The 23,878-nt window shown below is 41.5% G+C and overlaps 1 protein-coding gene across 2 annotated transcripts in view; it reads left to right on the top strand.

The window, feature by feature from the left end:
• KCNH1 (potassium voltage-gated channel subfamily H member 1) overlaps positions 1-23,878 on the top strand; it is a 381,772-nt gene that overhangs the window by 14,432 nt on the left and 343,462 nt on the right. For both annotated transcript variants that reach the window (XM_004775315.3, XM_004775314.3), the window contains exons 2-3: positions 14,563-14,686; positions 18,350-18,456. In XM_004775315.3, coding sequence (XP_004775372.1) covers positions 14,563-14,686; positions 18,350-18,456 — 231 coding nt within the window. The remainder of the gene's footprint in view (positions 1-14,562; positions 14,687-18,349; positions 18,457-23,878) is intronic.

Below are 23,878 nucleotides of genomic sequence, written 5' to 3'. Positions count from 1 at the left end.
ACTATAAAAATGAGAATAAAACACCTACTTGATTAATCTGTTTCACCATTTGTTAGCAACTGAGGACACCAATATATATTTCTTCCCAGTAATTCAACATATCACTGACCGCTTATTTATTATGTAAACTATCATTGGATCATAAAAAATCTACACTTTTAACACAATTTCATGGGGTTTTGTTCCCTTCCATCCTGCTTATACAATTGATTGATCTGTTTTTATTGTTTTAAAATCCTTTGAGTGAATATAGAGGTCATGTTTCTGAAACCATGTACTTAGAGGTAACTACCCAGTAAACAGAGTTTTGAGTTTGCTCTTCAAACTGAAGCCTCTCTTTCCATTGTAATTTACTGACTTAATCAAAGTGTATTTATGGGGGTGCCTGGGTGGCTCAGTGGGTTAAAGCCTCTGCCTTTGGCTCAAGTCATGGTCCCAGGGTCCTAGGATCGAGCCCCACATTGGGCTCTCTGCTCAGCATGGAGCCTGCTTCCCTGCCTCTCTGCCTACTTGTGATCTCTGCCTGACAAATAAATTTAAAACAAAATCTTCAAAGTGTATTTATGTAGAATATTAAAGTTAGAGGCAAAACAAGTGATTATCGAATCTCTTGGGAGTTTGATTTGTAATGTGCCAATATTGGGCCCTTTATAATTTAGACGAGTCATTTTCATGGAATTTTATTGTTGAAAAACACAATAGAGTCAGAACATAACTTCTGTTAGTGTTAAGATTTTAGGTATTTTATGTAGGTGTGTCATACTGACCTAGCTCTCATCCCATCCTCTCCATTCTTCCAAATATTACCATATCTCAATCTTTTTTGTGTTTCTAAAAATTAATTTCTGGTATGGATTTTATTTAGGTTCAGGCAAGTTGAACTATTGTTTTCTTTTCTTTGTCTAGTGCTTATGTACATACTTCTTGTTCTCATCATTTATCTCAATGATTTCTTTTAATTGTTTTTCTAGTGTTTTGAAAGAAAGGAAAAGATAATTAAAGAAAAAAATTTATTTTTAAAGATTTTATTTATTATTTATTGGACAGAGAGAGATCACAAGTAGGCAGAGAGGCAAGCAGAGAGAGAGGAGGAAGCAGGCTCCCTGCTGAGCAGAGAACCCGATGCGGGGCTTGATCCCAGGACCCTGGGATCATGACCTGAGCCGAAGGCAGAGGCTTTAACCCACTGAGCCACCCAGGCGCCCCTAAAGAAAAATATTTTTATTTATTTATTTGACAGAGAGCTCGAGAGCAGCAGGTTGAGGGAGAGGGAGAAGCAGGCTCCCTGGTGAGCAAGGAGCCCAATGTAGGGCTCGATCCCAGGCCCTTGGGATCATGACCTGAGCCAAAGTCAGCCGCTTAACTGACTGAGTCCTGCAAGCCCCCCAGAAAAAGATGATTTTACTCAAACTACTTTTTGTAAGCACGCTGATATCCTTAGTGATCTGTAACAGTGAAAGTATTCCAAAGATGTGTTCCCTTCTAAGAAAAATACCTCTAGTTCTTAGAAGCATATTGCGAAATTTATATTGTAGGCCTCTAAATAACCAGTGTGCGCAGGGAACAATAATACATTACCATGAACTGTTTGCTGGATATAGTTTTTATCTGTGTGATGGCCCAAACTGAGTCACTTGCTAAGTCATTGCTTAGTTAGTCTCTCTTTTTTTTTTGTACTAATGAGGGTGAAAAGCAAATTTCCAATAATTTCTTTTTAGAATATCTCTGTGTTATGCTTTAGGAGCAAATGGTAGGTTTGGAATGATGCTCTTTTAATGTCGTGTGACTTGGCTCATGCCCCATCAGCTGAAGAAACTTTATGTGCTGTGGGGAGGGGAGCCTTTCAAATTTTAAGAGAGTATTTATTTTATTGTACAAACTGGAGGAAAACTGTGGGCTGAGGAAGGTTGAATTTGGGAAACCTCACATTTAACTCCATGCGTTCTTACAGCTAAAGACTTTCAGGGGGTAAGGGGCACCTGGTTGGCTCAGTGGGTTAAGCCTCAGTCTTCGGCTCGGGTCATGATCTCGGGGTCCTGGGATCGAGCCCCACATCGGGCTCTCTGCTCAGCAGGGAGCCTGCTTCCCCCATCCCTCTCTGCCTGCCTCTCTGCCTACTTGTGACCTCTCTGTCAAATAAATAAATAAATCTTTAAAAAAAAAAAAAAAAGACTTTCAGGGGGTAAAAAGGCATCAGGGGGAGGCAGTAGAATCTATCTAATTTGCATCAAAGACCTGGAGATACAGGGAACTTTCAGATGAGAGCCAATGAATAAATCATGGCACAGGCAGCCAAGTGGAACCTACACATTTTCCTGAACAAGGTAGGAGGGACCTGATCAGTTCACAGACTACGATTCTGGAGGTAGACTTTGGTGCTTCCCACTGGCTGACTGGAAGTCACACATTCCATGTGCAAAAGCTATATGTACAGGGGCGCTTGGGTGGCTCAGTCGTTGAAGATCCAATTTGATTTCCACTTGGGTCATGATCTCAGGGTTGTGGAATCGAGCCCCATGTCAGGCTCCATGCTCAGCACTGAGTCTGCTTGTCCCTCTTCCTCTGCTCCTCCTCCTGTGTTCTCTCTCTCTCAAATACGTTCAAATAAATAAATAAAATCTTTAAAAAATAGCAGAGCATGTATAATCAAGAGAATATGTCTTACTTTGATTTTACAGATTCCAAAGACACATGTGGGTATTTTCTGTATATATAAGCTGACCTACCAACATGTGATTTCTGTCTACCATAGACTCCCTTGAAAAATGGTACACTTTTACAGGGTTATGGCTCATCATATCACGTATCCAAATCCAGGCAGTTCCGCTGAGCAAATGCTCTGTACAACACGGTTCACCTGAAATGTGTCACTTCCCGCCGAGTTGAGTTTAGAAGGTATTTCTGCTCCTTTTAAAGTGACCTAGACTCTACAGAGTCCAGCATTTAGAGAAGGGATAGTTCAGGGTGATAACTGGTTGATGACAAGGGTCGGTAGGTTGCAGGTTGCAGAAATGCCTTCTGATTTGTGCTTTATTATGAATCCAGTCACTTAGGAGTCAGATTTTATTGCTACCAGAAGAAGAAAACTTGTAGTTCATCTCCACTGAGACCCAGAGAGCTGAAGTGACATACCCACATGGCTCATGAGGGACAACACTGCCAATAGGACCCAACTTATTGTGTCCATGATTGTTCTTTCAGATGGTGCTCTGGGGACCTAGGGGTTGCTGGGGAAGGGTGGATTAATAGGGTGACTTTCACCCTTTTTCTCCCATTGGTTTTCATTGTTGACTAGGTTCCTTGGTGCTTCTCCATAGAATCTCATGGCCTCTGTCTTACTAGATGCCCTCAGCTTGTAGAATGTCCATGTGGTGTCTCTAGTAGTATAGCTCAGGGGTCACCTGGCAGCTCAGGGTTCCCAAGAGTGCAGAAGCAGATGCTTCCAGACCTTCAGAGCTTAGGCCTGGGTGTTTGGCATAGCAACCATTCTACTGCAGGCTGTTGGTCAAAGCAAATTGCAGACCCACCCAGATTCAAAGGGGAGGAACTGAACCAGGGCATGAACGCAGGGAGGCATGATTTTTTGGGGGCTACCAGTGTAATCTCAACTATTTATAGGGATACTTTGTTCCAGATCTCAGAGTCATGGAAGGGCTGGTCTCTAACAAATAAATAAATAAATATTTATTTATTTATTTCTCCCCCCTCCCCAAAAGAAGAGAGAAAGTGAAAAGGACTTAACCAAGCAATCAGAGTGTTCTGGAGTGGATCATATTGCCACTTCCTTTGTAGATATTTTATAAAGACTCTCATCAGTGCAATTTGTCAGAGTCAGGAGGCAAGAAAGCAGATGATCTCTGAACACCTTTTGGGATTTTGGAGCTTTAATCCATGTTAATGTGTTTGAGTCCATTTAACCTTCATTCCTCCAGTTTTTACCCAAGTAAAGGTTGTTTGATGGAGCCACATGAAAGTCAAAATATGGTATCAGCTTTATGACTATTAAACCAGATTTTGGAGAACGTACAATGCCACCAGTTTCCCTCCTCAACCCCGGGCTTTGACTTCTAGACCAGGAGTCACTGCCCTACTCCTAGAGGAAGAAGCTGAAGATGACAGAGCAGAGGGCTGGCAGGACTGTCCCACTAGGTTTTTCTTCTTTTTTTTTTTTTTTAAAGTAGGCTCGGCACCCAACATGGAGCCCCATGCAGGGCTTAAATTCGCAATGCTGAGATTAAGACTTGAGCTGAGATCAAGAGCTGGATGCTTAACTGACTGAGCCACCCAGGCACTCCCCCCACCGTAAGCTGAGACAGATAGCTCAGGCCCTCACTCCCCCAGCCACACCAGGCACAGGCAAGTCTGAGGTCAGTACACATAGTGGATTCTTGCTTTTGAGATGCCTACTGATAGCTTGACCAATCTACATAGGCAGGTATAAGTGAGGGGGGTGAAGAAAGGGATCAAAGGATTCATTGTAACATTTCTTTCTGGGGATGGGTACATACTCCTTCCTCTCAGTGAAAGCCCCAGGTGTGGAAAGATAAATGTTGCCTTTGTGAAATCTGTTTATCAAAATAGAGCTTTATGGGGCGCCTGAGTGGCTCAGTGAGTTAAAGCCTCTGCCTTCGGCTCGGGTCATGATCTCAGGGTCCTAGGATTGAGCCCCACATTGGGCTCTCTGCTCAGCGGGGAGCCTGCTTCCTCCTAGCTCTCTCTGCCTGCCTCTCTGTCTACTTGTGATCTCTGTCAAATAAATAAATAAAATCTTTAAAAAAATAGTTTTATAGAGGTACTGTATTCTGCCCAACTTAGAGTCCTGGAATACTACCAAGGACTTTGAGGGAGCTGCAGAATTTATGAGCTATGGGTCCGCTGATTCCGTTAAAGACTTTTGTAGAGCATCATACAGTTAAAAGCATTGGCTGTGGTGTTTGTGATGGTTAATTTTTTTAAAAAGATTTTATTTATTTATTTGACAGAGAGCGATCACAAGTAGGCAGATAGGCAGGCAGAGAGAGAGGGGGAAGCAGGCTCCCTACTGAGCAGAGAGCCCAACGCAGGGCTCGATCTCAGGACCTGGAGACCATGACTTGAGCCGAAGGCAGAGGCTCAACCCATTGAGCCACCTGGGTGCCCCTGTGATGGTTAATTTTATGTGTCAGCTTGATTCAGTTACAGAGTGTGGAGATATTTGGTCAGATACATTCAGAGTGTTTCTATGAGGGTGTTTTTGGATGAGTGTAGCATCGATTTTATTCATTTATTTTTAAAAAATATTCCACCAGCCTTTTTCTTTTCTTTAAGATTTTATTTATTTGTTTGTCAGAGAGAGAGAGAATGAACACGCACAAGCAGGGGGAGCAGCAGGCAGAGGGTGAAGCAAGCTCCCTGCTGAGCAAGGAGCCCAAGGTGGTACTTGATCTCAGGACCCTGGGATTGTGATCTGAACTGAAGGCAGACGCCTAACCAACTGAGCCACCCAGGTGTCCCTGAGCGTAATATTTATTTTTTATTTTTATTTTTATTTTTTTTAAAAGATTTATTTATTTATTTGACACAGAGAGATTACAAGTAGGCAGAGAGGCAGGCAGAGATAGAGAGGAGGAAGCAGGCTCCCCGCTGAGCAGAGAGCTCGATGCGGGACTTGATCCCAGGACCCTGAGATCATGACCTGAGTCGAAGGCAGCGGCTTAACCCACTGAGCCACCCAGGCGCCCTATTTTTTTATTTTTTTTAAAGATTTTATTTATTTGACAGAAAGAGATCACAAGCAGGCAGAGAGGCAGGCGGGGGGGGGAAGCAGGCTCCCCACTGAGCAGAGAGCCTGATGTGGGGCTCGATCCCAGGACCCTGGGATCATGACCCAAGCTGAAGGCAGAGGCTTTAATCCACTGAGCCACCCAGGCTCCCTGAGTGTAACATTTAAATCAGTAGACTGAGTAAAGCAGATTGCTCTCCCTAATGTGGGTGGGCTTCATTTAATCAGTTGACGGGCTGAATAGAATAAAAAGCTGACTTTCCCCCTGAATAAGAGGGAATTTCTTCTGCCTGACTACTTTTAAACTGGGATATTGGTTTCTTCCTGCCTTTGGCTTTGAAATGAAACATTGGCTCTTCCTCAGTCTAAACCATGAGCTCTCCTTATTCTTAGGCCTTTAGATTTGAAATGGAACTACACACCATTGGCTTTCCTGGGTCTCCAGTTTGCCATCTGCAAATCTTGGGATTTGTTATCCTTCATGATCACACGAACAAATTCCTTATAATAAATCTCTTTCTCTGGTTACACACATGTGCACACATGCGCACTTCCTATTAATTTTGTTTCCATGAACTCTGATACAGTGTTAGGCAGTCCCCATTCTACTAGATATATGGCCTAGGAAATGTTTTGTCAATTTAGTACCTTTTTGCAATATTTATAAAAATGAGCTAATACTAGTGTCTGCTTACCTCAGGGAGTAATGACCCAATGACTATTAAAACATGCAGTCTTGATGGTGATGATGCCCTTTGCACCAATGAAGAATGGCAGATTTCCTAACATTTCTCAGTTTAAAATCTCCTGATCTCTCATATCCAGATCAGGCCAATTCTGTTGCAGCCTTAGGAAATTATGTTTGGGGTTTGTTTGTTTGTTTGTTTGTTTTTTAGTGTTTTGTCCATGCAATAGGATACTTTCCTAATCAGGTTTTGCTTGGCTTCAAAATAACTTTTCATGTATTCAGCTTGGAAAATAGTAAATAATCCTAGAGTCATTTATGTTTGGATGTGGACTACGTATCTCTCTGTTTAGCTAGAAAGTCCGTATCACTTCACTAGAGCCCTCTTATTTGGCATTTTTAACCAGTGGGAGTATAGCCAACCACCTGGAGGAATTAAGGAGAGTTAGTTGAACAAGATTGCTCTCACAGAGGTCTTGCACCAGAGTTTATGCACTTTTTTCAGGAGACTCCCACTTTCTGAGCTGTCTTCTTGTATGCAGATATACTTCCGGAAACATGGTAGCAAATTGACTTAGACCCACCCGGGTTCACTTTTTTATTTTATTTTTTATTTTTATTTTTTAAAAATATTTTATTAATTTGACAGAGAGAGACAGCCAGAGAGGGAAACAAGCAAGGGTAGTGGGAGAGGGGAAAGCAGGCTTCCTGCTGATACAGGGCTCCATCCCAGGACTGGGATCATGACCTGAGCTGAAGCAGACACTTAACGACTGAGCCACGTGGGTGCCCTGGTTAACTTCTTTATTTTATTTAACAAAGCTTATCTCCCTCAGAAGTTCCCACTCCACTAAACAGCAAAAGGAGACTCTGAATGTCCTGGTTAGTAGTATCTCAAATGCTTCTGTTTTAATTATTCTTTTCGAGGCAACTCAGTCTCTTGTGTTGAAAACCCAATTCAGCCCACCCCACTGTTTCCCCCTCTGATGGTGTGTGGGGTGGACACAAGCCACCCTGCGTGTATTTGTGTGGTGACGTGTACCACTTTGGGGTTCTATTCCTCCCCCCCCCCCCCCGGTCCTTGGGTCTCTGGTAATGGCCTCTGTTCTGGTCACTAGATGTCTAGCAGCTGAGCTTATATTCTGTTCCTTGAATTGAGCAGAACTTGATGCCCTGCTTCAACCCATCACATACTCCTTGTGTGTGTATGTGTTTGTGGTATGTGTATGTGTATGCATGCATATGTGTGGTGTGTGTGTACTAACTTGATCCTGTCTAGGCCCCCACTTGCTGTGCAGCTCACCTCTGATATTTGCCTGAACCCCTAAGTCAGGCCGTTTGACACAGCCTTTGGCTACAGGGTCATTTCACTCTACTGTGATAACCATCTGCTTATGTACCATCAGCACTAGTAGCATAGCTGGTGACTTCTGGATCCTTTCCAGAGTCCATGGTTGCTGGGGTGTGGGAGTGGTGGCAAGGGAGGGTGCCCAGGAAATTAATATGGCCAGGTTTGTACCACAGCTCCTTTAAGTCACCAGTGTGAGGTCCTCTCCCACCCCTGAGTGTCAGATGGGGATCTAGGCACAAAGTTTCCCCTCTTATCCTGTCCTTGTCTGTCACCATGAGGAGGCAGGACTGTTAGAGAATAGGTCAGCACACTAAGTTTTTGTTTTGTTTTTGTTTTTGTCTTTTTAATTTGAACCTCTTTCTTTCTTTTTTTTTTTTTTTTTCTTTAGCACAGTAAGTTTTAAGAAGTGGAGGTGATAACTTACAATTGAGGCAAGAGACAAACATTGGAAATCTAGACAGGGAAATGCAAACATTTAGATGAGGAATGATTACTTCCATGCACATCAGTATTTCCTAAGGACATCATTGTCGATCACAGGGTAGAATTATAATGTATGGTAACAAAAATGGTAATGTTAACTCACCAACTAAAAGTCTCATTATACTTAGTATTTTTATCAGAAAGCCATAAATCTAATGTGTTATAAAGGTTTTCATAGAAATGGTCTGATTTTAGTTCTTAATGGAATGAGGGAGACAGTGTAATATGATGATTAAAAGCATGAGTTTTGAAGTCAGATAGACCTAGATTCAAATCCTAACTCTAACCTGCTATGACTGTCCTCAGAGGCTCCGTGTCCTTGTGAGTAAAATGATGAAATTAGTGACACTTCATTTAGTAATATAATACCACCTCACAAAAATTATTATGAAGATTAAAAACCCCTCCCCTTAATATATGATCAAGTCTTAGTATAGAGCCTGGCACAGAGTAAATATTGATAAATGGTATGCATTCTTACTAATATCTTTAATATTGCTTATGTGGAATCCCTTAGTTTCTGATGATATATGTAGCATTATGGTATTTTTATGGGTAGCCCACAATTTAGAAACATTGTTTTTTGGAAGGTAATTTGCAGGTCAGTTATTTGTAGTTTAGGGATTGAAGACAATCTAGACTAGTCCCCCTTTCCAGCCAACCCTAATAGGGTACGCACATGTGTGCAAGGATGGGGCAGGGGAAGGGGGGAACATCTGCTTCCTCTTGGGGACAAATGTCTTTGTGACTCGGACTAGAATCCTTTCCTCCGTTCACTCCACGTCCTGGGATATCACGTGTTAGCAAAAGAACCTTGCTTCCTGGCAACTATAATTTCTTGCTTGGGTTATCGCTGAGAGGTAACTATTTTAGAATTTTAAATTCTATAATGAGACTTGCTTTTTCCCAGATAAGACTAATCTGCACTGCAGTGACAAATGGGAAGGCTTGAGGAAGGGTGAGCACCTTTAAAGGATGACCAGAATACGTTTATGGGAAACTGCAGTGATATCTGGAACTTGAAATATATCCTTTTCTCATTTTTTTAAACAAAAAAATTAATAAGTTAATTTTTTTCTGATTAAATTCATTAAAAATTAAAAATATACTTATTTTTATCAAAGTAGTATATATTCTTGGTTAAAAAGTCAAACTGAAGAGCTTATAAAGAAAAACAACCATCCTGTGCCTTGTTTCTCTGCCCATCCTGTTCATCAGAGGTCACATGTTCTAATTTTAGCTGTTTCTTCTTATAGTTTCTGCCATGTCTCTAAATAATGTGCACTATAGCTATTTCTAGATATATCAATTTTAGCTATTAGCTGTTGACTTCTGTTAATTTAGCTGAGTTTTTATCTCACATTATTTACTTTCAACCTCCTTCTCCTAATATAATTATATTATTCCCTTATTGGTTATCTTTGCAACTTGAAAATATTTATGCCTTTTTTTTTATTATATCAGCTCTAGACACCATCTTATGATTGTTCTCACTTTTCTCTCTAAACTTATCATTTGTATTTTTATAGCATTGGAATTGCTAAGATTATATTTAGATACTTATAGTTAAATATTGCATGCTTTGACGATACTGGTTTTAAAAATTAGAAATTAATGCTGTTGTGATGGCGATGAGACATGGTATGGTTTGGTTTCCCTTCTTGCACAGCTTTTGTTTCTTTGATACTTCTACTTTCTTTTCCTGCCCATTCCCCACCCCCAAATTATGCACTTATATTGACTTATTTTTTAAAGATTTTATTTATGTATTTGAGAAAGAGAAAGAGAGAGAAAGAGCACAAGCCAGGGGGAGGGGCAGAGGGAGAGGAAGCAGCAGAGTCCTGGCTGAGCGAGGAGCCCAATTCAGGACTTGATCCCAGGACCCTGGGATTCTGACCTGAGCTGAAGGCAAACGCTTAATTAACTGAGCCAGCCAGGTGCACCCTATATTGACTTTTTATGTTGTTTCAAATGATCAGGAATATCATCAGATCCTGACCTCCTTTATCCCTAGATAACTCTCTTCTGGAACATCTGACATCTGTTCTCTGAACCATTCTGTGCTGAATGCTTTCTGTTAGCTTCCTTCCTGATTTCTATATTTGGAGCCACTTTCCCTCTGGTTCTCATGTTATCTTCTTTCCTTATTCCTTCACTTTGCTGATACACATCCCCAAGTAATTTCCCAAGAAAGAATACCTAGGAGGGTTGCCAGGGTGGCTCAGTCGGTTAAGCATCTGCCTCTTGATTTTGGTTCTGGTGATGATCTCAGGGTCCTGTAGTCTAGCCCTGTATTGGGCTCTGCACTCAGTGGGGAGTCTGCTGGAGGAGTCTCTCTTCCCCTCCCACGCCTGCCAGTCATATGATCTCTATAAAATAAATAAGTAAATCTTAAAAAAGTGAGAAATGGCTTTTCTAGGTCTTTGCACATCTGAATATCTTTATTCTACCTTCACATTTGATAGTTCTAACTTTAAAAAAATGTTTGGCTTTTTCTCATGTTGTTCTTTCTCTTGTTCCTGTTAGTATACATGTTGTTCCTGTCGGATTGATGCTCTATGTCTTATTTAAAAAAATGATTTCTGTCTCTCCTCTACTGCCTTTATCTTCTGAAATTTATATTGAATTTTTAATTATTCACTTTTAATTTACAGGGCGTCTTAATTGTTCTTTTTTTTTTTCATAGCATCCTGTTCTTGTTTTATGTTTGTAATATCTCTTGAATCTCTCTCAGGACACTAATCAGGGATTTTTTTTTAAAGTTATTTTTTGTTTCCTATATTGTTTCTGCTTCTTCCATTGTCATTTTTTCTGTTCTTATTTTACTCTAATTTTTGTGTGGATTTTTACCTTATTAATTCATTTACTTTAATTTTCGGGGTGCCTCGGGTAAGAGAGGAAATAAACACATGCTGTCAAATCATTATCTGTAACTGGCTATCATTCCCTCTTAGCACTTAACTTTAGTGGGACATTAGCCATGAAAGAGCTCACTCAGTTTTTCTTAACTATTTGAGGTCTTTGAGGGAAATTACTTACACTTTTAGGAATCAACAAGAAAGTTAAACTGATTGGATTTCATATTCATTTAAGGTTGATTTAGTGAATTTGTTTCTTTTCTTTTCTTTCTTTCTTTCTTCCTTTTTTTTAATTTATTATTTTTTTTTAGAGAGAGAGAGAGAGGGCCGCTGTGGGGGGGGTGGCATAGGGAGAGGAGGGGAGTGAGGGAGAATCTTAAGCAGACTTCACACTGAACTCCATGCAGGGCTTGATCTCACCACCCTGAGATCATGACCTGAGCTGAAATCAAGAGTCACACACTTAAATGACTGAGCCACCCAGCCACCCTGATGTAGTGAATTTTGTACTTTTTTTAAGGCTTAGTTGTTCTTTTCAAGAATAACTCAGGAAGGGGTGCCTGGGTGGCTCAGTGGATTAAAGCCTCTGCCTTCGGTGCAGGTCATGATCCCAGGGTCCTGGGATTAAGCCCTGCATCGGGCTCTCTGTTCAGCGGGGAGCCTTCTTTCCCCCAACTCTCTCTGCCTGCCTCACTGCCTACTTGTGATCTCTGTCTGTCAAATAAATAAATAAAATCTTAAAAAAAAAGAGTCTGGTATTTAAAAAAAAAGAATAACTCAGGAAGAGAAGACCAGCATGAAGGATTATCCACACCCCCTTTGAAAAAAAATACCTTATTGAGATATAATTCATGTACCATAACTTTCACACTTTTTAAATGTACAGTTGTTTAGTATATTTACAGAGTTATGCATTCATCACCGCTATCGCATTCCAGAATATTTTCATCACCCCCAAAAAGAAACTCCACACCCATTGGCAGTCACTCCATCTTCCTACCCCTCCCCTCCAGGCTTCTAGCAATGATGAAACTACCTTCTGTTTCTATGGATTTGCTGCTTCTGGACATTTCACATAAATGGACCAAAAATATATGTGACTTTTTGTGTCTGGCCTCTTTCACTTAGCTTAATATTTTTAAGGTTCATCCGTGTTGCAATATGTATCAGTATTGTTTCTTTTAATTGCCAAATAGATACCACATTTTGTGTACCTGTTCATCAGTTTATGGACATTTTGGATTATTTTCATGTTTTGGCTGTTATGAATACTGTTGCTATGAACATTCATGGACAGGTTTTTGTGTAGACATATGTTGCCATTTTTCTTGAGCACATATTTAGGGATAGAATTGCTGAGTCATATGGTAACTTCATGGGTAAATTTTGAAGAACTGCCAATCTGTCAAATTGACTGCACCATTTTACATTCCCACCAGCAGTGCACAAGGGTTACAGGATGCAGGTTCCAGTCTCTCCACATCCTCACCAACACTTGCTATTGTCTTTTTTATTATAGCCATCCTAGTGGTATACCTGAAGGGTTATCCTGTCTCCAGAAAAAAGTCAAAGATCTTTGACCATCAGGCCCATCCTAGTCTGGTCTTCAGGCTCATCTCCTGCCAGTCTCCCTGGTGCCCTTTGTCTGTTTATGCCAGTCTTTATGTGTCTCATCCTGCCAGGCCTTGGCTTAGGCTTCTCCTCCACCTGGAATATTCCCTTCCTCTCACAACCTCTTGAGTTCACCAGTGAAAGTCAATTTGTGTTCATTTCTTTAAATATTGTTTTTGTATCATATGTGATAGTTACAAGTTAGGCATTCATAATGTTTGAATGAGTTTTACTCATCCTTCCAGATTAGAGCAAGTTCAAATGTGACCCCAAGGAGACATGGTCCTTTACTTCCCTCAGAGTTAATAGTTTTATTATTTGGTTTCTTAGGTAGTTGTGCACATGTCTTTTTGTCCTGATAATTTCCTGGAATGTGTGGACCATATAGCATCAGGCTGGATATCTCCAGGGTCTCGTAATGTGCTTGGTACCTAGTGGACACTCCAAAAGTATTCATGATTATATGGGAGAAATGGAGGGAAAAACTGGTTATAGATTTTCAGTAAAAGCATATTTATAAACTTAACAGTTGTATAGATTAACTTACTGATAGTTGTGTTTTATGTTTCTTTTAAGTAGATGAAAGCATTTTTAAGAATAGATTACCATATTAGTTATTTCTCCTCCTTTTGGTTTCTCTATTCCTCCCCACATAGATAAGAAGGGATGGTTATCCATATTGTGAATAAATTGTAGATGCTGTTCTAGAACAAAATTAACGTCCCAATTAAATGAGGACATTATATATCACTACTATTTCACTTTGAATGGTATGCATATATAAACAAAACCCCTTCCTGTTTACAACGAAAGAAGGGTTGTGTGCATGTTCTTTTTTTTTTCTTTTCTTCTCTTGGGGAAGGAGTAAGTATTCTGTGGAAAGGAGCAAGCCAAGCTAAAATCACGATGATATTTAAGTTCTGGATGTTATTTGCCTAATTTAAGGTCTTGAAGAGAAAAAGAGGGACAGTTATTACCTAAGCACAAAAAGTATTGAAGACTTTTGTTCTTGAAAAATATGGGAAGTGGTAAGAAAACACTGAGCAGCTGTACGTTTCTGGCCCACTTACTCCCTGCATCTGAAGTGAATGTGGGCTGGTGGGCAGTGAAAGAACTCTGAAATACGGCTTCTGTGGCTACAGAATTTCAGAATCAGCAAGAAGGCTTTTGTCATTGTGAGCATCTTGATCAGGTTCTATAAGGCTCTAGTATTAGGAGTGTCTAGTCACTTCCTTACCAAGAGGAGGGGTCTCTGATATGTGTGTTGCACAAGGCAATCCTCCCTCTCCCTTTCTCTGCCTCTCTACTTTCTCCTCCTGGGATGGGTAAATGCTCCTCAGGGTCAACAAGGCCAATCTGTAGCTTTTGGTCAAAGGACTGACAAGGCTAAGATGCTAGATGGAGCCCAGAAGAAATCCCTTTTGCATTCTCTCTTGCTCCAGAGTACCACTGTACTTTCACTGAGATGAGTTAGGACTTGAACATGTCTCCGGGAAATCACTGGATTTCTGCAGGATTCATTGATTGGTTGGTTAAGTGTGCTTCCTTTGCTGACGTCCTCTTGGAGGACAATTACCTTAGCATTTGAATTCAAAATATTCAGCTCTAAAAAACTATTCCTTTGTATTCCTCACAGGGCCCTCTTCCTGTTCAAGAGACTGTTTTAGAGGGAAACCAAGATACCTGGATTTGTTGACATTATTTATGTCCTCAATGATTCTCAATTAATGTCTTGCCTCCTATGCCCCTTTCTATTCTTTTCTCCTTCTCCTTCTTCTTTTTCTTCTTCTTCTTCTTTTTTTTTTTTTAACAGATACTAATTTTGTGTTGGGGAATGCCCAGATAGTGGACTGGCCTATCGTGTACAGCAACGACGGATTTTGCAAGCTGTCTGGCTATCACAGGGCGGAAGTGATGCAAAAAAGCAGTACCTGCAGGTATTTATGTCCGGGCTTGTTCTGTTCAACATTCTATCATGGTATCTTCTGGAAAAACAAAATGGCTTATGCAGTGTGGGGATTGCCCTTCTCTAATTTAGAGTTTTCTTCAGGAATATTTGTGGTAGTATCATCTCTCGTTCATGCACTATACCAGGGAATCAAAGAAGGCTTCAAACATGGTCTCCACAAACTGACTGGACTTGTAAGTCACTGAGATGGGCACCTAGGAAGCTCATTTTACCTAGAAAATGGGGACTCAGAAGTTTATGAGATGTTAGATGAAAGGATAGGAAAGTTAGAGGATTCTTGAAAATGAGATAAAAATGAAATATAATTTAAGGTGACTAAATTAATTTTTGAAATTACATGACAGTTTGAGAAGAATCCCTGCGATGTTGCAGACAAGGGCCTTGTTCATAGGGCTTTTCACCAGAAAGAGAGAAGAGAACTAAGATTTGGTTGCCTTCTAATTCATGCTGTCACATCTCTGGTCACTCACTGGAAAGCAGAGGCAAACGGTGCTAATGGCTCACACCGCCTGGGCATTTGACAGGGTTACTCACTAAGCAGTACCCTTGGGCCCGGGTGCTAGAAACGCTCTTAAAGCATCTACAAGGTGTGGAGCAGAGTAGAGCAGAATGAGTTGAGCAGAGCCTGTGCCCTGCCCCTCCTGACACACCCCTGTGGTACCCTGACGAGGTCTTGGTTTAGCACAGCCTTTGGCGCCTCTCACTCCTTATTCCTTCTTTGGAGTCGTCTGTCTTCACTGGTGTTTGCGTGATCCCAGAGCTGCTAGACCAAGAAATAAAGTCATCTCTGAAAGGTGGAAAAACCTGAAACAGGCATCATCTTCACAGTTTTCAGAAGTTGCATGTTGATGGTGTTCAATCAGCCATGTTACTAGTTCTGGTGAAAAGTATTCAATGCTTCAAAAATTTCATTTTCTTAAATTTTAGGTGTTTGGGGCTGGGAAATGGGAAGTTTAAGAGTCCCCTTCTTCCCTCAAAGGTATAGAAATTGTGACTTTTAAATCCTACAATAAAATTTTCTTACCTTTGTGACGTGCTGTTATCCTCATTAGTGTCTCTCTCTGTATCTGCATCTCTGTCGATGTTTGCGTCTATACAATTAAAACAAATCGGGGGGTTAGCCTCACTTTCTGGTGGGACCTGAGCAACCTTTCCTTCCCTTTATTCCTTCTTGTTGGTTCTAACCGGACACTTGAAGAAGATCAGAGTAGATAACTTGCAAATTTAGGTTTTATGCACAATTGTAGGAAACTCATTTAATTCCCTGGGGATGTCCCTTTCCTGAAGATAAAGAAAACCTGTCTTTGTGCTGGCTCTGTTCCTAATCGCTCAGGAGCCTCTTTTGCTTATTTTTTGCATTGCAGGTATCTGAAATCTAATGTCCAGGTAAAGGAAACTTCTAGCTACCAGTAAATTACAGTTTGAGGAAACAGTACATAAGACCAATGAGAGCCTGGTGTGATCATGGCACCTCACTTACTTCAGGTCTCCATCCTGCAGGGGTTTGTTTCACATTGTGAAAGAAACAGCCAGCATATATACCATCGTGTCACTTAAATGGAGGTCAGTTATCTAGCAAATTCGCTCAGAAAGAGAAAGTGGGAGGAAGCTAAAAAGGCAACCGGCTAAGTAAGACGGGCGCGCAGCTTCCGGTTTTGCCTCCGAGGAGAAGTCCTCTTTTTCTCGGGCAGGGCTAGTTTAGTCTTGATCGAGCCATCTTTTTAAAGATAATGAGACAAGCTTGGTTATCCGTTTTCCTGATTTATAGATGGAAAGTGGAGCATTCCACAAGAGAAGTACGAGGGCAACCATAGATAATAATGTCTCTGAGCAGGCTGGGAAGGGCCGTAATAACAAAAGTGACACAGAATTCATAAAGTCAGCAGCAGGGCACTTTTTTTTCCCTTTTTTTTTTTTTTAAAAGAGCGCTGGCAATTGCAAGCCTGTAGTAAGCTCAAGGCTGTCCCAGTATCAAGCCAAGCAAGGCCCTTGAGTTGGTGGTAGCCTCTGGGGTTCTTCGTGGCTCAGCAATTCTATGACTCTGCGATTCAAGTCATCACCAGAGATTGCATTCAGTATGTGCAGTTTTGGAAGATGGGGACTGTATTGTTTAGGGAGGCATGCCCTTCTTCCACTTTACCCAAGGCTTGGGGGCTGAGTGTTGGTGTCTTCTTGTTCTGGTCAAATGAAGGCCTGAGGTTGTCAGGGGAAATGCTTCCTGGGTCCATGGGGAACTTTTGACAACTGGCTTTTCCTGCCCCATGGAGAGATGGCTTTTCTCCTCTCCCATGTTGTGAGTGTCCTGTGCCGTGGTTACTCCACCTAACTGGGGGTGTATCTTATTCCCAGAGGTACAAACCTTGTTCACAATGGAGCCTAGGAAAATGGACAGTTTCCTCCCTCTGCTGAGAACCAGAATTAGTCAGTAGGAAGTTCTGTCTGGAAATTTTCTCTCATGCTACTCATTTCCCCCCTTAGTCTACTTTTCTCCAAATGTGAGCAGTAGGGAGGTATATTGGTAAGAACTGTAGGATTTCATTTCCTTTTTTGGGGATGGGGTAGGGTGGGTAGGAAAACAGAGCTCCACACACAGTGGCTGAATCTTCTCTTTCTTTCCTTAGCTCTGCCTTAATGTTTAGAGCATCAGATTGCCCCCTTTGGTGCAATCTTCGGTTGACGAATTTTTGAGATTTTTCCTATTCTTTTGTGTATTTGTTTGGGAATTAGAAAAGGAAAAAGTCTGTGGGTCCAGATTTACTCTGCCATCTTTTCTGGGAAATTTCCCAGAGTTGTACTTCTAAAATGCAAATCTGATTATGGAACTCTCTTGCTTGAAACCTTCCAGTGTCTCCCCCACACTCCCCCTCTCCCCCCATTGCTTTTGAAAGCCATGTGTTCCTTCATGATTCGGTCTGTGCTTATCTTCCTGTGCTATCTGTTGTGAAATCTCCCCTCAGTGTGTATATTCCAGTTACAGTGAACTGAACTGCATTCAGACAGAATGAACCTCCCTCTCACTTCTCTGCCTTTGCACATACTTTTCTTTTGTCTGGAATGTTCTTTTCCCTCCTTCCCGTCTAATTTCCACTGGCTCTTCAGATTTCATTTGTCTTTATCTCTGGGAAGCCTTCGCTGACCACACAGGGCTTTGTGCCTGAAATTTTTGTTCTGTAATGTATTGGTCACACTGTTTTCTGATCTACTCTTTTCTGTGTGTCTCCCCTTATTGACTGTTAATTTGGGGGAAGATGGTGACAGAGTGCTGGTGTATCAGTAAGTCTTAAAAAATTTTTTTTAATTTAATTATTTTTATTAACATATAATGTACTATTTGCCCCAGGGGTACAGGTCTTTGAGTCATCAGGCTCACACATTTCACAGCACTTACAAAGCATATACCTTTCCCAGTATCCCATCACCCAGCCACCCCATCCCTCCTCCACCCCCATCCCCTAGCAACCCTCAGTTTGGTTTTTGAGATTAAGAGTCTCCCGATCGTGAAGGTTTTCATTAAGTGTGTGTGTGTTCATTCCACATAGCACAGTGCTAGGTATAGGACAGATGTTTAACATGTGCTGGTACAATACTCAATATTTGTTAAACTAACTTGAGCTTTTTGGTTGATTTGCAGTTTTATGTATGGGGAGCTGACCGATAAAGACACAATTGAAAAGGTGCGGCAAACGTTTGAGAACTATGAGATGAATTCCTTTGAAATTTTGATGTACAAGAAGAACAGTGAGTATTCAAACCATTCCGAACCATACCTTTATGTGCTTGCCATACATAGTAAAAGAAGTGCCCTTCCTCTGTTGTCTTGCATCTTCTTCTCCCCCACCAGCTAAATGTTGTTTCATGAGGCTATTGTGTATGTTGGGATAAATGGTATAGTTTGCTGAGTTACACTCTTCTTTATGGAACTCTTTTTTTTTCCCCAAGATTTTATTTATTTGAGAGAGAGCATAAGTAGGGGACAGAGGGTTAGGGAGAAGCAGTCTTCCCGCTGAGCAGGGAGCCAGACATGGGGCTCCATCCCAGCACCCTGGGATCATGACCGAAGCAAAGGCAGATTCTTATCCGACTGAGCCATCTAGGTGCCGCCTAATTAAGACTTCTTGATCTTGGGGCACCTGGCTGGCTCAGTCAATAGAGCACATGGCTCTTGATCTTGAGGTTATAAAATTGACCCTGATGTTGGGTGCAGAGATTACTTAAAAATAAAATCTTAAAAAAAAGAACTCGATCTCTTTTTCTGCCAAGGTAATGTTTTCCTTATTGGTTTACTTATGGTGAGCTGCTAGCTGCAAGCACTTGTAGACTTTAAGGCTTCTTGGGGGAAAGGAAGACATGGGACAGTGACTCTGGCCAGATCATCTTTGAGTCCGTCCTCCACAGTACCTAGCACAGCAGGTGACCCCAGTAGATGCCCTGTTGGGGAAGGAGATTAAGAGCACACGTATCTGGATGAGTACTGAGTATCGTATAGAATTGTTGAACCACCATGTTGTACACCTGAAATGAATATAATCCTGTATGTTAATTATAGTGGAATTAAAAAAATATAGTTTCTGAATAAAATTTTCTTCTCCTCATGACCTTACTTTTCTGTTAGAGATGGTATTAATATTCAGAGTAGATTGTGAATTTGTATTTGTTTTGGCTACAGTTACTTCCATGGAGTATGTTAATGACGAATTTTGGTCAATAGCCGTACACAGGTATAAAACTCACTTTTCCCTCCTGAGGTTTCCTATCGAATGGAGACGAGCTGTGTTGGAAGTATGAGACAGTGGGGTATATGGCCATAGCAGGTTCCAGAGATGTCTAATAGTGCTGAGTTTTGGTTTTAGAAAATGATTTTGTCTGTAAAGCTTTCTGTTCTTTATATGTAGGATTGAATGGCAGCTCATAGATTCAATAGAATGTTTCCAGAGTGGCCCAGATAGCCCATGAGATTACGTGTTTCTCTTGGTGGCATATTCAGAGTGATACATTTGGCTCTGGAAAGCAAAAGGCACACTTTTTTCTTTTTTAAGATTTTATTTATTTATTTGACAGACAGAGATCATGAGTAGGCAGAGAGGCAGGCAGAAAGAGAGGGGGAAGCAGGCTCCCCACTGAGCAGAGAGCCTGATGCGGGGCTTGATTCCAGGACTCTTGATCATGACTTGAGCTGAAGGCAGAGGCTTTAACCCACTGAACCACCCAGGCGCCCCAAGGGCACACGTTTTTTCTGGAAGGAGCTGGAGATTCAGTCTGGACTGTTGGAGCAGACAGCTGAGAGCGCTGTTTGCTTGGTGCCGTGAGCTAATGTTGATCTGAGAGACTGGCTCGAGGCATCAGCTAAGCCAAGAGGGTTGGTTCTGAGGCTTTCACACTCGCATGGAGTCTTGTTCTATCCCCCTTCTTCACCCAGCAGGTTGAGTTCCTCCTGGCAGGAGAGGAACAGGGGGAAAGACTGAATGGCTCTGTGCTGGTCCTCTACCATGGTGACCACAACCCAGAGCACCAGCTCTTACCAGGAGCACACATGCCTTTTTGTGGGGAGGAGGGGCCCTGTCCATGTGCCCCAAGCTAATGGAGTAAGTTCTAGGTTTTCTACCCTGTGAGCTTTGTATACTGAGCAGTTGGATTTCCCCTTGACACGGCATACTAATTGGATAGGTGTGTCACAAAAATAATGCTTTGCATTTATATTTTGCTTTAGAGTTTTTAAGCTTCATTAGACTATGCATTTAACTTTCTGAAATTATATGTGTTTGGCACCAAAGCGAGAGAAGAGGAAACTTAATTTAAATTGAGTCAGTGATTTCATTTGCTGTACCTGTTAGGGAGCGTGTACCCCAGAGGAAGTGTGCAATGGGGGAGGAGAAGCTGCTGTTCCTGCAGCTGCCTCTGGGGCTGAGACCTTGTATTTATGAGTGTCTCGTTGCCTTGAAGGTGATTCTTAACAGCTGACGTTCTGTACTTGAGGCAGACCTGGCCCATGCATGTAAGCCAATTGGTTCTACTAATGTTCTACAAAGAACTAGCATCTCTTTCCTGCTTTGAGGTTGTGGGAGGGGTATTGAGAGATGTATGCTAGTCTCTAGGGCAGCATGTCAGCCTTGGGATGGGGGTTCTACTTCTGGGTGGTGGGAAAGAATTTTCCAGAGTAATTGTGGTCATATGCAATTTTTTCCTTACCCTTTGGCTTGAGAAAATAAACATTGTGGAAAATAGGACTCCATCTATTTTAAAATGTTGATTCTTGAAGCCCCATGAAGTAGACATGGCTGATGTTATTTATGCCCATTGTATAAGAAGTTAAATTCCTAATTCAAGGTCACGTGGAGCCAGGACTTGGTTTCCAGTGTCCTGGCTATTCTTCCAAGGCTGTGAGTGAAGGCAGGGCCACCGTGTATGGTTGTGGAGGCTATTCGCTGAATAGAGGACAATTAGAAACCAACTTACGGTTTGCTTCCTGAATCCTCCATACACCATAGCCTAGCCTTACCTCTGTGCTGAGGAGGAACTTCTCTTTCTGATTTACACAACGATGTCTAGAAAGCTAGTGGGAATTCCATACAAGGTTAAGCCTGAACGGAAAACCGGAAGCATGAAATTGATGCCAATAATGTTTGTTTCTTCCTAGGACCTCCATATCCCATCCTATCCTAAGGAATTTAGAAATTTTAAATTATATATTAAGCCTGAGAATTTTACATTTACACTGAATTCTGTGCTTAAAAAAAAAAAAGATTCTATTTATTTATTTGAGAAAGAGAGAGCACAAGTTGGGGGGGAAGGACAGAGGCAGAGGGAGAAGTAGAGTCCCCACTGAGCAGGGAGCCTGATGCAGGACTCGATCCCAGGACCCAAAGATCATGACCTGAGCCGTGGGCTGATGCTTAACCCACTGAGCCACTCAGGTGTCCCTATGCTTTTTGTTTTGTTTTGTTTTTTAATTGCTTTTTATTGACCCACTACTCTGTGTCAGACACAGACTTCCGCTAGGGATGTGGTTGTGAAATGAAGCCCAGCCTTTGCCCCTGTAGCAGCGGTGGGGCAGCATCTATTCCACAGCACACAGCTGTAAGTGTTTTGATGGTGACACCCTTTGGAGAGGATCATTGAGTTCTAATGTAGAAGGTCAGGAAAACAAGTTTTCCCAGCAGAGAGCAAATCCATGTAGAAACTGAAGATGTGGGAGTTAGGCAGAGGGAAGGGAAAAGAGCAGCTCAGGCGGATGAAATGCACTGAAGCCCCAAGAGACCCAAAGCGGGGCTTCTAGGACTTCGACACACATCGGAAATCACCTGCAGCAGACTGAGCAGATGGAGCAGACATGGGCGGGAGGAGGGAGCAAGGGAGGAGGCAGAGTTTGCTCCTGCTTTCAGAACATCTAGTTCAATAGACTGAAACTTTCAGCATTTTGAAGCTGTATAGGATCTCATGGAGGAAAGGCACTCCTGTTGAGATTTTAAAATGTGACATGTCATCCTCTAAAATAATTTTTTTTTCTGACTTCTAAATTGAATCATTTTTACTATGGAGAATACACGAACATGGGAAGGAAAACAACCACCCACCTCAAAGACTCACAGCAATTTTACTATGCTATAAACTTTTCGGTGTTTCCTTTTAGGTTTTGACTTACACATGTTACATAATTGAGATTTTGATATGTATGCAACTTGAAGTCATATGTGTATTTAATCTTTTATCATAAAAATATCCTCCTCATTAAAATCCCCCATAAATATAATTTAGAAAGAATTCATTTATAGTTCCTCCACTGTTGGATATTTATGAGGCTCTAAACTTTATTAAACACAGAGCTGAAGGTAGTATCTTCATGTAAATATATTTATTGGGATTCTGAAGTATTTCCTAGAAGTTGAGAATTACCATGTCAGAGAATAGGAACTGAGGTTCCCGAGATGTTTTGCCAAACAGTATTTCAGAAATGAACTGATTCCCAAATTCATTAACAGGTTTCGAGTGTCTGACTCATTGTGCTACACCAACACCAAACAGTAGAACATTCAAATGTCAAACTGCCTACAGTTGGACTTTTTTTGTTGTTTAATGCGTGTTTTTCATGCTAGTGAGACTGAAGTACTTTTTCCTATTTACTATCCATTTAAAATTACCCTTTTTATGTGAATTGTTCAGTTTCTTCACTCATATCTTCTATTAATTCCAGTGATTTTCCTCCCAATTTTTTTTAATAAACTCTTAATAAATTAAGTTTTCCTCTTTCCCATTATTTGGTAGTATTTGCAAGGACAATTTCGTAGAAAGACTCTTGATAAGCATAAATGTTTGTCCTGCCTTTGGGTGGATGAGGGTAATTAGCAAAAGTCTTACTGGTGTGCTTTGGAATGAGTGTGTGGAGTACTATTAAGTATCTGGAAGGACGGATGATTTGAAAGGTTTCTTTCTATCTGTTAGCCAGTCTGATGAAGAAACCTGGGCATTGGGAGTCCTGGGTGGCTCAGTTGGTTAAGCCGCTGCCTTCAGCTTAGGTCCTGATCCCAGGGTCTTGGTATCGAGGCCCGCATTGGGCTCCTTGCTCAGCGGGGAGCCTGTTTCTCTCTCTGCCTCTACCTGCCACTCTGCCTGCTTGTGTTCTCGCTCTCTCTCCGACAAATTAAAAAAACAAAAACAAAAACAAAAAACCAACAACTGGGCATTTTAGTAATGCTATGTGGTTCATATCATTCCTTAACTCATACATGGGTGACAGTCATCATTAACAAACTCATTCAGTAAATATTTAGGTGGTCACTCTTGTGCTAATCAATTTGTTTTTTCCATTTTTCAAACAAGGATATCATGAGTGTCAGTTTTGAGAGAAAGCAGGACACTCTCTGGCTAATGGTCCGAGGCAGGTGACTGACTCCACCATTTGTGGCATGGCGGGCACCTCCTGTTTGGGACCTCTGGGTCAGCTTCTGTAACAAAGGAGTACAGGAAAAGCCTTTTCCTGCCATTGTCCAGGCCAGCAAGAAGAACCTTCCAGCACGATACTCATTGATTACCTACCAAAGGCCTATGAGATCCAGGTATAAGAAAGGAGAAACCTCCTTTGAGGAGGTTACAATCTAGTTGTGGAGGCAAATCCGATAGGAAAACCAACATATTTTACTTATTCAGTGCTAGGAGCTATTTATAT

The sequence above is a fragment of the Mustela putorius genome, unplaced genomic scaffold (genome assembly GCF_011764305.1).
Source record: "Mustela putorius furo isolate JIRA1106 unplaced genomic scaffold, ASM1176430v1.1 tig00001012_pilon_pilon_pilon, whole genome shotgun sequence".
Classification (NCBI taxonomy): domain Eukaryota; kingdom Metazoa; phylum Chordata; class Mammalia; order Carnivora; family Mustelidae; genus Mustela; species Mustela putorius.
The sequence above is the reverse complement of the archived record's forward strand: the minus strand, read 5'-3'. Positions and strand labels throughout refer to the sequence as shown.